General features: G+C 48.2%; 8 protein-coding genes across 8 annotated transcripts; 6 read left to right on the top strand and 2 right to left on the bottom strand.

Moving 5' to 3' along the window:
* Positions 1-218: 218 nt before the first annotated feature.
* Positions 219-1,703, top strand: erg9 (bifunctional farnesyl-diphosphate farnesyltransferase/squalene synthase; the record flags this gene model as incomplete). The annotated part of the gene is made up of 2 exons (XM_057257714.1): positions 219-286; positions 350-1,703. The coding sequence occupies 2 exons, from the start codon at positions 219-221 to the stop codon at positions 1,701-1,703; spliced, it is 1,422 nt and encodes a 473-aa protein (XP_057105172.1).
* Positions 1,704-2,410: 707 nt separating this feature from the next.
* On the top strand, positions 2,411-3,001 carry N7479_010020 (hemerythrin domain-containing protein; the record flags this gene model as incomplete). The annotated part of the gene is made up of 2 exons (XM_057257713.1): positions 2,411-2,518; positions 2,576-3,001. The coding sequence occupies 2 exons, from the start codon at positions 2,411-2,413 to the stop codon at positions 2,999-3,001; spliced, it is 534 nt and encodes a 177-aa protein (XP_057105171.1).
* A 1,312-nt stretch (positions 3,002-4,313) lies between these two features.
* Positions 4,314-5,123, top strand: N7479_010019 (A4/G1 family peptidase; the record flags this gene model as incomplete). The annotated part of the gene is made up of 1 exon (XM_057257712.1): positions 4,314-5,123. One exon carries the CDS (start codon positions 4,314-4,316, stop codon positions 5,121-5,123), a length of 810 nt encoding a protein of 269 aa, XP_057105170.1.
* A 379-nt stretch (positions 5,124-5,502) lies between these two features.
* Positions 5,503-6,114, top strand: N7479_010018 (uncharacterized protein; the record flags this gene model as incomplete). Its single annotated transcript, XM_057257711.1, has 1 exon — positions 5,503-6,114. The coding sequence occupies one exon, from the start codon at positions 5,503-5,505 to the stop codon at positions 6,112-6,114; it is 612 nt and encodes a 203-aa protein (XP_057105169.1).
* A 346-nt stretch (positions 6,115-6,460) lies between these two features.
* N7479_010017 (uncharacterized protein) lies at positions 6,461-7,987 on the top strand (the record flags this gene model as incomplete). Its single annotated transcript, XM_057257710.1, has 6 exons — positions 6,461-6,562; positions 6,624-6,749; positions 6,809-6,883; positions 6,934-7,119; positions 7,187-7,694; positions 7,749-7,987. 6 exons carry the CDS (start codon positions 6,461-6,463, stop codon positions 7,985-7,987), a joined length of 1,236 nt encoding a protein of 411 aa, XP_057105168.1.
* Positions 7,988-9,696: 1,709 nt separating this feature from the next.
* N7479_010016 (LipA and NB-ARC domain protein) lies at positions 9,697-11,508 on the top strand (the record flags this gene model as incomplete). Its single annotated transcript, XM_057257709.1, has 1 exon — positions 9,697-11,508. The coding sequence occupies one exon, from the start codon at positions 9,697-9,699 to the stop codon at positions 11,506-11,508; it is 1,812 nt and encodes a 603-aa protein (XP_057105167.1).
* A 200-nt stretch (positions 11,509-11,708) lies between these two features.
* Positions 11,709-12,928, bottom strand: N7479_010015 (TauD/TfdA dioxygenase family protein; the record flags this gene model as incomplete). Its single annotated transcript, XM_057257708.1, has 3 exons — positions 11,709-12,138; positions 12,197-12,776; positions 12,826-12,928. 3 exons carry the CDS (start codon positions 12,926-12,928, stop codon positions 11,709-11,711), a joined length of 1,113 nt encoding a protein of 370 aa, XP_057105166.1.
* Positions 12,929-13,488: 560 nt separating this feature from the next.
* On the bottom strand, positions 13,489-15,179 carry N7479_010014 (proline permease PrnB; the record flags this gene model as incomplete). Its single annotated transcript, XM_057257707.1, has 2 exons — positions 13,489-14,939; positions 14,993-15,179. The coding sequence occupies 2 exons, from the start codon at positions 15,177-15,179 to the stop codon at positions 13,489-13,491; spliced, it is 1,638 nt and encodes a 545-aa protein (XP_057105165.1).
* Between the last annotated feature and the right edge of the window lie 110 nt (positions 15,180-15,289).

Below are 15,289 nucleotides of genomic sequence, written 5' to 3'. Positions count from 1 at the left end.
GTGATAGCTAACTCTGCATTTAATCTGCTCTGGCCTTTTCCCCTTTTCCCTCCACCCCATCCGCAGTTCCCCCAGGTTTTGTTGTTTTTTTGTATACTCTTCAATTCATCTTCTTCCGGATCATATTTCCATTTTACTTCACTTGTTGAAGATTGGGCTGCTTTGCCTTGTAACAATTTCTTGAATCTCCCGGACTACGCGCCTCTTCCCCGCCCATCATGGGTTTTGTCGGCAATGCTCTCTACTACTCCTTCCACCCCATGCAGCTGAGGGCAATTCTCCAATGGTATGTCTTTGAATCCGCAAAATTCACCTTGCGCATTCGAAGCTAATCATCCGCCTTGCATAGGAAAATCTGGCACAACCCGCCTCACGAGCGTAACGAGCAAAAAGAGACCGAGAATCAGAAGACCTGCTTCAAGTTTTTGGACAAGACCAGCCGCAGTTTCAGTGCTGTGATCAAGGAGTTACATCCCGAACTGTTGATCCCCATCTGCATTTTCTACTTGGTTCTCCGTGGGCTGGATACCATTGAGGATGACACTTCTATTCCCTTAGCTACCAAGGAACCTCTCCTCCGGAACTTCAAGGATATTCTGGCAAAGGATGGCTGGACTTTCACTGGGAACCGGCCGGAGGAGAAGGATCGTGAGCTGCTGGTTCAGTTCAACCACGTGATCACTGAGTTCATGAACATGAAGCCTGAATACCAGGCTATCATCAAGGACATCACTGATAAGATGGGCAACGGCATGGCTGACTATGCCGTGAAGGCAGAGAATGACGATGCCAGTGTGAAGACAAAGGAGGAGTATGATTTGTACTGCTACTATGTCGCTGGATTGGTTGGCGAAGGCCTCACTCGTCTCTTTGTCGAGGCTCAGTTCGGTAACCCGGCTCTGTTGAAGCGCCCTAATTTGCATAAGTCAATGGGTCTCTTCCTCCAGAAGACCAATATCATCCGTGATATCCGGGAAGATTTTGATGATAACCGACGATTCTGGCCCCAAGAAATTTGGTCCAAGCATGTCGACAACTTCGAGGATCTGTTTGAGCCAGAGCACCTCGAGGCAGCCCTCAACTGCAACTCGGAGATGGTCTTGAACGCCTTGGAGCACGCCGAGGAGTGCCTGTTCTACCTGGCCGGTATGCGGGAGCAGAGTGTGTTCAACTTCTGTGCCATCCCGCAGTCCATGGCTATCGCCACAATGGAGTTGTGCTTCCGCAACCCCGATATCTTCAAGCGCAACATCAAGATCACCAAGGGAGATGCATGTGACCTTATGCACAAGTCTACGCAGAACTTATCGGTACTGTGCGACACCTTCCGCGTGTACGTCCGCAAAATCCACAAGAAGAATACCCCCAGGGATCCCAACTTCCTGAAGATCAGCATTGTCTGTGGACAAATCGAGAAGTTCATTGAGACTATCTTCCCGACTCAAAACGCCGAGGCCGCCAAGCGTAAGGTCTCTGGTGAGCTCACTGCGGCTGAGGAGAAGAGGAAGCAGGAAGAAGCTGAGAACAAGAATGATGTCTACTTCGTCATGGCTCTCATGGGCGTTATCGTTGTCATTATCGCTAGTATCATGATCTTCGCCGCCTGGATGATGGGCGCCCGCTTCGATCTTGCCTTCCAGGAACTTACGTCCGGCAACCTCCGGCCGCCGGTCAAGAAGCAGCTTGAACACCCGGAGCTTTGATTGTCTTAATTATTTCACATCCACGGCGTTACGACCTTTTACTGTCTAATATTTTCGATTCCCCCTCCCGGCGGCATATTGTCTTACTTTCTCGCCCGGCCCCGGTGCCCCCGATGTGTATTGATAATAACATAACTTTTTTTTTCCTTTCCATTGCCACACTTACTAACCTTCCCATTTCCAACCCACCTTTCTAGCACGGATGTCAAATTGCGATCCGGCCCTGTCATGGCCGAGGTTGCGCCGAAGAAGTGCTTATATCGAAATGGAGATTTATCTCCCTAGCCAGTGAGTACTAGATTTTTGTCCAACGGTTTGTCCGAGATGGCAAACATCCATTGAAGATCTGGAATATTCTCGTATATGTAAATTTGTATATGTCTATATTGAAAAATGAAACCATCAACCTTGGGAGGTTAGCTATTGCGTCCTCAAAACTTTTTCAAGATAAACTAAAAATAGATTCAAACATTACCAGGAAAACAGGCCCCGAATCAGAAGTCTCTGTTTTCACATCAACCCCAGATTTCCCTCTGCGCTACTAGTACGGAGTACTGTTACTGTTATTACTAGCATCTTTTATATCTTTCATTTCGCGGCAATAAATTGCTTCCAACTGCCGTCCCATGCGTTTTCTCTTTTCTCGCCCATCACTCTTCGCAGCTACCCCTCGTCCAAGTTTTATTCCTCGAAGCCTCATCAATCCAATGGGCTCCAAAAAGATGACATCTTCTTCTGGGGGCTCGGGTGACTCTCCATTGTCCGCGAGTGATTTCCGGGCTTATAATCGCATGGCGGAGCATATGGAAGGATTTGTGAGAATAATATCACAGTGGCAAATTTGTATATCTTCGGTACTGACTCTCATGCAGCATAGCCATTTCCGTTTGACATGGAACCAGCTTTGGGAGGCATGTGAAAGCTCTGGAAAACGGGCGCTCTCAGCCCGCCAGATGATTACGATGGGCCTTCAGTTCTGCTCGCAATTAGATTTTCATCACTCTATCGAGGAGCAACACATCTTCCCCGTGTTGGCGAAAAAGATGCCTGAGTTTCGAAAGGAGCTTGAGCTACTGAGTCAGCACAGACAAATTCATGCGGGACTTGAAAAACTTGAGAAGTATCTTGAGAAGTGTCGGTCCGGTGAGGAAGATATGCGCCGCGAAGAGGTAAAGCGGTTGATGGAAGGGTTTGGCAAGGTTCTGTGGACACATCTAGACCAAGAGGTTGAATCTCTTGGAGCTGCCAATATGCGCAAGTACTGGTCTCTTGCCGAGATGCGTCAACTTCCTATGTGATGCTGAAGAGCTGAAGCTGAAGTTGAAGGCAGGTTTTCACGTTTTTACTTCGGAAGATTAGGGGTTTTTTTTTATTTGATACATACCTTTGTCCATTTGAAATATTTTGACCCTTCTTATTTCCTATTTACCCTTGGAAAAGCAGTTGTGCTTTGTTTCCAACCAAGGGATCTAATTCTATTTTATGAATATATATCCCGCGCAACACGAATCAGATGCTTGTCACTAACCAAGGCGCCGATCTGCTCAAGCGACAGCTAGCGGTTCGCGTATCTTGATCAGCCGATACAAAATTGGCTCTGGTCGACCCCCATCTACCGCAGATCGGTGAGAGTTGTTGTGCAGTTTGATCTGGCACTGTACGAAAATAGTCGGCTTCGAGTCAAACTATCTCTGCCACCAGGGGATACTGTTCCCAGACACTTTAACACGGCGGGCCCAGGAATGTGAACACGTTGTCACCCCTTGCTTGGTATACTAGCCCGCCTAGGTGACATTGCAAGCACACTCGAGGCTTGCTGAGTTAAAAAAAAATTTGATGACTCCAGTTTGGTTGTGCTTTGTTCCATTGGCGATGGCATCTGGGTCCGTCGGTTTCACAAATGCATTGTTAGATGCAGTGAGAATGTCAGGGACAGCGGTACGAAGCGGTCATATCAAACCCAAAAATGTGGAATAACCCCAAATTGTGGGAATATCGACATTGCATACAAAATGCATTCTTAATCTTAATTGAGATGCACGTTACTTCAATTTGGTGAATCTCGTGGCTTTCAAGATATCGCTGGCGCCGATCTTCGTCTAATCCGTCGTGGCTCCGGTGGCAGATGTTTCTGTCTTCAGGAATGTGCCTGTCACAAAAACGCCCAAGCTCGGCTGAGTTGCTGATCCAAGTCTCACGTAATGGCTATAACGGAATGGCAACCTTGGCCTGGATCATGGGAAACCAGCGGCAAAAGAGAGAAGATCAACACAACTGCAACTGCAATTGCAGGTCACAATGGTATTAATCAACGCTGCTCAGATGCCGGGCAACAGCTTGACTTTCTTTGCTTTCCATATCTCCGCTCTATCGGGCTCATAACTATTGTCTCATCTTGTGCCTGGGGTCATGAATACTACGCCACGCGCTCCCTTTCCCCATGCGGATTGAGCATGATATCGTGCCGCATGCAACCTAGATTGACATACGGGATATAAGTACCATCACGACCAGTCCCAAGAGAGACTAGGCTCGTGACGCCACAACTTCATTTCCTTGCTATCTGTACCGCTCTGGGATCTGCCCAAGCCCATTGCCATCTCCGCCAATATGAAGTTCACCAAGGCGATTCTGACCACCACTATACTGGCAGGCAGCTCTCTCGCCGCCCCTGGTAGTGGCCTTGTTGAGCGTCTGCAGGGCCGCGGCGCTCTGTCACGCCAATCCTCACCCGCCGAAAAGAAGGGAATTCTGCTCAAGCAAGGAGCCGAGGGAGGCAAAGTTCAATATAGCAAGAACTGGGCTGGGGTTGTGCGCGAGAATCCACCAGCCAGGGCCACCTACACCGCTGTGTCTGCAACGTTCACCGTCCCAGAGCCAACAGCCACCAATGAATCTGGCGAGATGCAGGCTGTGTCCGCCTGGGTTGGGATTGATGGTGACACTTACACCGATGCGATTCTGCAGACCGGCATCGATGCCTATATCCAGAATGGCCAACAGACATTTGACGCCTGGTACGAGTGGTATCCATTGAGTGCGGAGAACTTTGACCTGCAATTATCTGCAGGTGACGTTGTTGTCGCGAAGGTCGAGACATTTTCGACTAGCAAGGGTGCTGCCATCATCGAGAATAAGTCGACCGGCCAGAGGGTTACCAAGACCTTGTCTGCACCCTCGACATCCGCCACCATTGCTGGTCAAAACGCGGAATGGATAGTTGAGGACTTCAACACCGGTAATAACATGGTTCCCTTGGCCAACTTTGGCAAAGTTGACTTTACCGGGGCCCAGGCCGAGGCAGGTGGTGTGAGGTATGGTACCCATGACGCTGCCGTTCTGCATATTCAGCAAAATGGCAACGTGAAGGCCCATGTTAGAGTCCCAAGTGAGACTGAGTTCTCCGTTACCTACCAGTGATGTGCTATTTACATGGTGAGCTTTTGATTTAGGGGTTGATGAGTTTGGTGTTTTGTACAATGGGTGATATTTATCATGTATCTAACCTTGGAGATCGAGACAAGGGGACTTGTGTCAATAAACTGAGATATATGCTTCTTCAACTTCAATTTACTGAAATTTACTAAAATTTATCAAAAGAAAATTGCTGCATCCGCGTACATTATACACAGAAATATGCTAAAAACAGGAGATGTTATTCTTCGATCCCCTGTCCACGGCCCCGGGGCTAATACCATTATGAGTCATCGTGTTTTGCTTATCTCCAGCCCTGGAGGGCGCAAGTTTAACCCCTGCTGACTTTTGAACGTCCCAACTTCTCTTCATCTTTGCCGTTGTCATGAAAATCCAAATAGAGCCGGCGCAATTTCCTGAAGACGCGGATGCCATTCTATCATTGTTTTCTGGCTATGCTACATCCCTCGGTATCGATCTTACCTTTCAATCATTCGAAGAGGAGCTGAATTCCCTCCCTGGGAAATATGCACCGTCCCAAGGGGGATCTCTCTTGATCGCACGGGCGGAGCTTAATTCTCTCACTGGAAAATATACCTCATATCAAGGGGGTTCTCTCTTGGTTACACGGGCAGATACGGGTTTTCAAGAACAGAATACGAACGCTGCTGGACTAGGACTAGTCGACTCAATAAGTTCTCCACAGTCATCATCCGTCCTCGGATGTGTGGCACTCCGGCGCAGCTCTGATGGCTGGTGCGAGATGAAGCGTCTGTATGTTCTCAAGGAAGCTCGTGGAGAACATCTGGGCGAAAAACTTGTCCAGGCAATCCTCGTACAAGCCAGAGATTTGGGCTACCGCGGAGTACGTCTAGATACACTGCCTGAAATGACAGCTGCACAACGGCTGTATCGAAAATATGGATTTGTGGATATTGTACCGTATTACGAGACTCCAATTCAAAGGACCGTGTTCATGGGTTGCGAGTTTTCATGATCACGCTACCTTGATCTACTCCTGCCCTAACCTGGCCTGTGGATAGATCGGAAGAGAGATATGCCAATGACATGAAAAGTGTGCCCAACAATGCAGTGTCGGTGGCCTGACAATGTCTAATACATGCTAGTTTCTGTGCGTCTTCAGCCTAATAGTGCCGCTATTCAAGATTGCAGGACTATCTAGCACTATTTAAACATCCACTTTCCCTAGACTCGGAGATAACTGTCGGCTATTTCCAAATTAGGCACTCGGGAGAGAGAGATCATACTGCTATAAATCTTGTGAGAGAGATTTCTGGTAAAGGCCCAGTCGATATATCTGAAAGTCCTAGAGTCTCTTCACTATGACAGTCTCGGATCAGCCTCTTGATGTCCTTGTCATCGGAGCCGGCATTGCTGGTCTCTCGGCAGCTATTGCCCTTGGAAAGCAGGGGCATCGCGTTGTGGTATGCCCTCAGAACCAACTATTCAGATTTCTACAAAAAAACAATCTCTCACTTTGCTTAGATCCTAGAGAAATCGGCTTTCTTGAGGGAGACTGGTGCTGCAATCCATATGCCGCCGAATTGCACTTCCTTGCTTGACTGGATGGGCATTAATCCGGTCAATTTCGGGGGAACATTGCTTCACCAGGTGAGATTTGTTCCTCGACAAGAATAGTGATTGAAACTGATTGTTTTCCCTTTCTCCAGATCCACCGATATGGACACGACGGAGAGTTGACGTACAAGCGAGAGTTTGCCGACATTCGTCATCATTGGCAGGCAGTAGGTGGATCAAGCGGACCTAATTAGGACGATGTTCTAATTCTACACAGGAGTGGTACCTCGTGCATCGAGTTGAGCTGCACAATCACCTCAAGCAACGCGCTCTTGAAACCGCAACGCTGCATACCCGGTGTGTAATCACCGAGATCAACCTAGAAGGGGCTAGCCCGTCAGTCACTCTCGATGATGGTCGCACTTTCAAAGCCGACCTGCTCCTTGGTGCAGATGGATTGCATGTATGGATATCAGATTATGAGCACCTGTGCTTTTCCGACTCTCGTCCCTATTCTAACTGTTCCATAGTCTCAGATTCGCGAGAGTATCGCCCCAGACTTTCCCTCCCCATACTCCGTCGGCAAGTCATGCTTCCGTTGGCTTCTCCCCATAGAACAACTAAGACAGGATCCAAGCACTGCGGGTTTTGTGCAAGATACCGGCGTGTTTATCGAGTGGGCATCCGATGACCGGCGACTCGTGGCTTACCCTTGCTCTGATGGCAAAATCCTCAATCTCTGTGCTTTTATTCCTTTGGATGAAGTTCAGGCAGATAAGCAAAGCGACAGTAAGGGGTCTCCTTGGATTTTGACCAATAAAGGCACTGACAAATTGGCATTATCAGGTTGGCAGGCAACTGGAGACAAGACTACAATTGTCAAGGCCTTTTCCAAGTTTGCACCCGGTGTTCAACAAATCATCGCCAGCGCGGACAAGGATCTCAAAGTATGGGATTTGTACGATATGGAGTCACTGCCGACCTGGACTCAAGGCCATGCTGCACTTCTGGGAGACGCAGCACATCCGTTCCAGCCATGTAAGCCAATAAACATTCCAAATGGATGAATCCGAGACATTGACAAATCGATAGACATGGGACAGGGAGGGGCTATGGCAATCGAAGATGCGGTCAGCATTGCCACCTTGCTTCCTTGTGGCACCACACCGCAGGATATCCCTATGCGACTCGAAATGTATCAAAAGGCTCGTCAACCACGGGTCGACCTCGTTCTCCACTACACTCGAATGAATGGACGGGATGCAAAGGATGCAGCCGGTGATAGAATCACACGTACGTTCCATTATATCCTTGGGAAATATTCAAGCTAACAGTGATAGCGGCCGAAATGGTGAAATTCATGAGTATTTGTTTCTCACACAATGAGCTTCAGCACTCCACAAAGTTACTGGAGGGTATATCAGCAGATCATTGACCGAAATAAATGGGAATGCACTGAGGACTATATCTAGATTGATGGGGGATGCTATAGATAGTCTATGTTAACACCAAGAATTTTAAAGGGGATTTTAATTATCTGTCTTTGTGAACATGCCCACTTCTCCAATTGCCCAAAAAAGCGACAAATCCTTGAAGCACTCGAACTTTACTACATGCCAAGCTAGGCTGGAAGCTGTCATCTGGTTCTAATGATGTATATGCCTAAGTTGTACCAAAAGAGGTAGCTCAAACCAGGAGATAGGTAATGGCGTCAAATAATATACATGAAAAAGTCTGTTTGTGCATTTTAAGCTGTCCTTACCACGTATATATCTTATCCTGTATTTTAAGGCTGATTCGTATAACTCTAGTCATAGAATTAATGAATGAAAGAAATAACTGAAACAATTTTACAAGAAAAAACCCTGAAAAGAAATCCAAAAAGACATCTGAAAAGACTGCAAAAAATTACTATCAAATGACTTAACAAGGCTGCAAAAGTGCCCAACTAATATTCTTGCATTTACATCCATATATATGTACATGTGTAGACATCTATATACATACATATATGTGCATAAATAGACAGGGTAATGCCTGCCTGGAGCCTTCCCTATCTGGGTTGCGACAGCTTTACGAGGGCGCTCAGGCCCAGGATCACCGGGTAACGCGATTCGTTCTATGTACTACTCTAACTTGAAGACTTCTGTCGCGGATAGTCAAACTACTCCGCGGTGATTCAATGTCACAACTCAGATAATCCTTTTTTTGGTAACCACGAGCCTGTTGCGATAGACTCAGTTGAGGTCACAAAATCCGAGTCACCAAAACAGAGGCAATCTTCGAGGTCATCTAGCACAGACAGCTTGCAATAGGCAAGTGTTAGGCAGCGTCCGAACTTCAAAGGTTTGGATTGACCGCCCAAAGTCTGCTATTGAAAGCTAATATAGCGGTAAACTTATAGCTATTGGAACGAGACGATGACCTACTAGATTCTCCAGAAGAAGCACCCTGAGGGGGATTCTTTCTTTGCTTCGCCCTACGCAGTGGGCGTGATTCGCTGCTCATCCTTGTTCTCACTGAAGAGAGAAGCATTACAGAGGAGATAGGCGAATACATCTGGGAATGGTTTGGAAGGACCTTGCCAGCCACAATGTGCTTTACCATAAGGACGATAACAAGCCTTCTGTGTCTGTGGTAGACTTTGAATGTATCGAGCTATGCAACGGGGAAGAAGTCATAACCAACGAGATATAACGGTTATCTTTGGCCATGGGGCCGTACAACAAAGAAATGCGCGACAATACTCAGGAGGCTAGGGGGTCGCATATGCATACCCGATCGCATGGTCTGGGTATATGATGATTGGTGATCGCGGGATAATTTCATGGCCTTTTGCCCCAATTGAAGTTACTAATATATTCCTCTTTTATTTTCTCCAATCAATAAGTCAAGTTGCACTCATGTCACCTCGATACAATCTCAGGCATCAATACTTTGCCTCAGGCTTCAATCAAGCTTGGGCCAATCATTATTCTTGGCCACCGCGCCCCTTTAAAAGAAGAGACAGTCGGGGAACTCCTCGAGTATTATGTAGAAAATGTCTGGATATTTAAACCCGAATTATCCGCCGGATTCATTTCACGTCAAGCGAAAGCCCGTGTCAAATCCGAACTTGCGAGCTACGGCGTATGCCGATCAGCGGGAAGCAACAAGCTATGCCAGTACCCCATCTCTTGTGCAACCCCCATCATCACAGCCCCCATCATATACGGACCTTTATGGACCACCTCCCAGGCCTGCAAGTCCACTGCCACGACCACGAACAGCAGGGCCAACTTCATCTCCAACCCCTCCACCGCCAACACCTGTTCAAAAGGCATATAGTGAAGCTCGGCATTTTCTCACTGGTCTAATCAATCGTCCAACGGAATCAAACAAACATGTCACTATTTTGCGACATTCCCATGGACTGGTCTTCTACCGCGGACCGACTACATCAGTTGCTATATCAATCTTCTCTGATGCCCCCTTACCACCTGACCACACTTTGTGGTTACAGAGCAAAGGTTGGAGCGGGAAGACCGGAATGCAATTCAAGTCGTTCCTCCGCTTGCGAGATAGCTGGCTGGACGTGACCCCAGGCATGCCATTGAGGGCCGACCAGGTAACTCCGGATGATGAACGAGCTTGGCAACGTGATATCAAGAAATTTCGAAAGAAGGCCCCGCCTCGTCCGCGCGATACACATCAATTACGCGAGACTGCCGTTGTGCGGATTCCCGCCGAAGCAGGCGATGGTTATTTTCAGTTAGTTCTCTGCCAGGGACTCAAGAAGAAGGTGCTTGGCAATAGCCCCGTCTTCCGTGTGATCTCTACATCCACCGCCCCCAGCTCTATCCGTGGTGCGAGCTTGAGCACGCTGCCGCTGGAGGTTGGGGCTATGATTGTGAGCATTTACGCCCAAACTGCCGCGCGAGCCGCGGCCGGTCCAGCTGCCATGGCCATTCAAGCAAAGGCTGCTCCGCTTCAATCCAAAGCTGCTGCGCTTCGTCCATCGTGGATGACCAGGACTGTGGCCCAAAAGGCTTACGCAACTACTGGTATTGAAAACCGTGTGGGTGGTATTATCAATGGCTCTAGAGGTCCTATTGGGAGGTCCCAGATAAATCTAGCAGCGCCAGAAATAGCTGGAAGCGACCCCGTTTCTATCGATGTCGGTCCTCAGCCACCGTTTCCTATGACATTCAAAGCTCGCTGTCAACCCGATCAAATATCGTACAACGACAACCCTGAGAATATACCGAGATTGAGCTTAATTAAAATGCCCGACTGGGTGACAGAGCAGTTACGGGGCTATTTCTTCGGCTGGGCTCGATTTGACACTGGGCCAAACAAAGGTCCTTCGGCTGATGACTGGTGCCCAGCTATCTTGTCTGTGCGGGTATTGGATCCCCTCCAGGCGACGAGAGTAAATCTGGCTCAAATATCAAAACGCGTGGTTGCGCTGCGCCTCCTCGAGGACGTCCCTATCCAAACTAGCAAGGTCGAGATTCGTATTTTGGGATACCTTCGCGCCGAAATCCCACCACCCACTGGGACCACGAGCAAAGAGCTCGCTGACGCGCAAGCAGCAGCTGCAGAGGCGGCTCTGCTCGCTGATGTATATGACGCATCAGCTGTGCAGGATACTCTGGCTCATCCTGCATGGGCCGCGGAAAATCCGGCGATCTCAGATCCTCAGCAAAACTCGAGTTGGATTGATCGCACTGTAGAGGGATATACCAATATCATCAGCCGTGGGCAGAAGTTAGTAGAACAAGTTCCACTACACCTAGTTGGAGTTCGGTCTGTCGCAGATGAACTTAGAGAGAGCCAAGTTGCCGTGAATGGGTTTTATATCGTCCGCTAATTTTTGGCAATATGCTCATAGCCCTCTTATGTATAACACCAAATATATAATATTTCAGTACTGCAGATGTGATTCCACGCGTAGATTTATCTGTTCCAAAAATTTCCAGCCAACCTAAATCCAATGTTAAATGCCCCCAAAGGCCCAATATTTACAAAAAAAAACACACATGATCTTCGTTAAATCAAAACCAACAGCACTCAAGGTCCAACCGGAGGCTCGGACGCCGCCAAATTACATTGACGGAACAATCGAACCTCCTCAGGTTTGAATGCGCCAACCACGGAGTGCAGCACGCCACGGTTGTTGAATAGCACCAAGTCATTATCCTCCCAGTCATGCGGGTATACATACTGAGGGCTGATAGCCGGCCGCTGCAACTTATAGACAATATCCCGCACACGGGCCAAGTCGTCGATTGTAGTTCCATCGGCGCAGTGGATACGGCGCACAGCAGAGGGATGAATTTGCAAAGCCAATTTGCCCGTCACTGGGTTCTTCCAGGTCATTGGGAAGACCATAATTTTGTCGGAGTCGATGGGTGGGAGTTCTGAGTCGGACAACTCAAGGCCTTCTGAGTGCAGACCGAGCCCGGTGGAACGGGAATGGGCCTGGCTCATCCAGATGTAACTGTTATGGTGGTTAGCTGGTTTGATTGAAACCACAGGCATATCACAGGATATCTTACGGATGAGGGGCATATTCTATTTTGCTCGTTTTCACAAACTCCTTATCCTCAGGCGACAGAAGTTCGAACATCCGCTCGCCACTCACAAACGCAGTAGTTCCAAGAGGTACATCCATGGTCTCTCCGGTTCCATCGTCATACAGCAATGTCTGCCGGCGGCCTTTGGGCACACTCACGGCCATAAGCGTTGTCACCTGGGGTGGGTACAAGTCATAAAGTGCAGCATCAATGTGCCAGCGATAAAACCGGGTGAATTCATAGTCCTTCTCGTCTGGGATGTGATCTTTATGGAATGTTCGGTGGTGAGGGTGTCGCAGGGTGATATCTTTGAGACCCTCGTACGACTCAACATGTCCATTTCCAATCACCTGCACTTGAGGCTGGTGAGGGACAGTCTTGAGATCAGGGTGGAGAATGCTTCGCTTCGCGTCAATGGTCTTGCCATGTCCGTAGTTGTCAGAAACTGGGTCGAAGCGCTTGGTCAGCTCATACTGGGCTTTAGGTGATAGCCCTTTCTGGTTTTTGAACACCACGACGTGGTGCTCGTATAGGGCTTTCCGAATAGTTGCAAATTGCTCATCTATATGATCATTAGCTTGTGCTCTTGTATTTGAAAGCAAACCACAAACCAGTCAAGTTTTCCAAATCAACACCTTGAATCTCAGCACCGAAATCGATGCTTGATCCTGGAGGAGGTTGAAGCGGACGGACAGTAAGTGGTCGGACGGCCATGGTTTCGGATGCTTGAGTTTTCAGGTGAACAGTTCAAAACAGGAAGTTCAAAAGATGTTCTACGAAGTAGTCTTTAAAGCTCTGGGCTGATACTAAGAAGTTCGGTTCTCCGGACCAGATTGTGGACGGTCAACGGCGTGTACCGAATATAGGAGAGTATATGTGGGACGATGTGATGATAGAAAGGTTTTCACTGGTTATATTCTCAATAAAGTCTTTTGATAAGGGCAATCTCCGAATTCCGGGTTATTGAGAGGTTGAAGAGTTGAATTTATTAGTTGTTATTGGATGTTATGGGATATAAGTATAGTGATAAGGCGGGTTAGTCGCAGCAACACACCCGCTCTGATATTATTCAATGCGTCATAATATTGACAAACAGCACAAACATTGACAAACATTATGGAAAGTTTACAGACATGACAAACATGACAAACAAATCCATGGATGTTCTCCGGGGTATTATTATTCATCCCTTCCATAACTAACTACTAATCCTGAGGTCCACCCCCGTGGGTCATCCATCCATAAGTAGTCACTTCCCTTCCTCATTATGTGGATTACCAGAACTTCCACCACGGACCCCGTGGTTTCGGTGGTTGCTCAGCAGCAATGATCTCATCCAACCCAGTGTGCATATCAACTTCCTCCGGGCGCCACGCCCATGGATCACTCCAATACAGTACCCGGTGTCCGAAGTAAAGAATCAAGAAAGCGGGAATACCGATGTATGCGGTGAAAAAGCTGCTCACGGACCATTCCGATGGGAAGAATACTGTGAACCCATTGATAAGCATCATAAGAGTGGCACCCGCCATGCCAAAGTAAGCCCCATAAGGCTGCAGCCTTGATCTGTACGGTTGTTCAATGCCCTGTGCTTCGACGGCTTTGCGGAAACGGAAAAACACCACGGCACAGCAGATCCATGAGATGAAGCCGGAGGTATTTGTGAAGTTGACAAACCAGTTGAAAACAATCGAACTGGAATTTCCAACTGCAAGATATGCCAATGCCGAGAAGCATGCTGAGGCTGACACAGCCAAGTATGGGACACCCCACCGGTTACATTTCTTGAAGATATGTGGCGCATTGCCTGACATAGCCAAGGAATAGAGCGAACGTGAAGACATGTACAAGAAGGAATTTCCTGCAGACCACGCGGAAGTCAAGACGGCAGCATTCACGATGTGGTCCAAGACGGGGATGCCGGCATTCTGGATACCGATCACGAATGGAGAGGAGTTTACCGTGCCGTCGCCCTTGGTCAGACGACTGGCATCGGATGGGCAAATAACACCGATGGCTAGCACACCAAAGATATAAAAGAATACTAATCGATAAATGTATGTCCGGGCTGCACGGGGAATATTGCGTCGAGGGGACTCCATCTCACCACCACTGATCACAATCAACTCCGGGGCAAAAATGAACGCAATGGCGCTGGATACTGTGCATTTCAACAAGCCCACAAACCGGCCCGTATCTCCCTCCACGATATACGGGTTGAATGGGCGTGGATTCTTCCAATAATGGAAACCCAATCGCTGGCGATTGGGTCCGCCACCCCAGAAGAGGATGAAAGACACCATCAACAAGCCGATCAGAGTGATGATCTTCACCCCGGCGAACCAGAACTCCGACTCGCCGTATACTCGCACTGGCATAAAGTTGAGCGCGATAATGACGATCATCATGATTGTGATCCACACAGCGATATTGACCGATCCATTCTGATCCCAGTATCCAATAACCAGTCCAGCAGCTGTGATCTCGTACGGCACTAAAATTCCGAGAGAGTACCAGTATAGATATCCCATGGCGAAACCCATACTCCGCGACACATAACGGAATCCATGGTAACTCATTGTTCCACCATGTACTGGAAGGTAGGCACCGACCTCGGCGATGGCTGTGACCAAGCCATAAACCATGGCCGAGATAAAAATGTAACCCAGTAGAAGCGATGCGGGGCCTCCATTGGCGAGGGCTTGACCGGACGACACGAAAAGTCCTGACTTGCGTGAGTAATCGTCCCTTTTTCATGGCGCAAACCCACAGACTTACCAGTTCCGATCGTGCCTCCGAGGGCCATAAGCTGAACATGGCGGTTTTTCAAACCTCGTTTGGTGGTGGTTTCATAGCGTTCATCAAGCAGATCGGCTTCGACCATATGTCGAAGTGCTTTGCCCTTCTCACTGATCGGATTTTTATCACCCCCATAGTTGTGGGTTTCAGTCTCGATGGTCGCCATCTTGTGCGACAATGAAATGAGGAAATGCTGACTGAAGATGAAAAGATTGACAGGGATATGGGCTACATTTAAATATTTTTTCCCCTCCAAAGATCACTTACATCCCGTAA

This window comes from Penicillium vulpinum (assembly GCF_028829585.1).
Source record: "Penicillium vulpinum strain IBT 29486 chromosome Unknown utg000004l_segment0_segment0, whole genome shotgun sequence".
NCBI classification, from domain to species: Eukaryota; Fungi; Ascomycota; class Eurotiomycetes; order Eurotiales; family Aspergillaceae; genus Penicillium; species Penicillium vulpinum.
The sequence above is the reverse complement of the archived record's forward strand: the minus strand, read 5'-3'. Positions and strand labels throughout refer to the sequence as shown.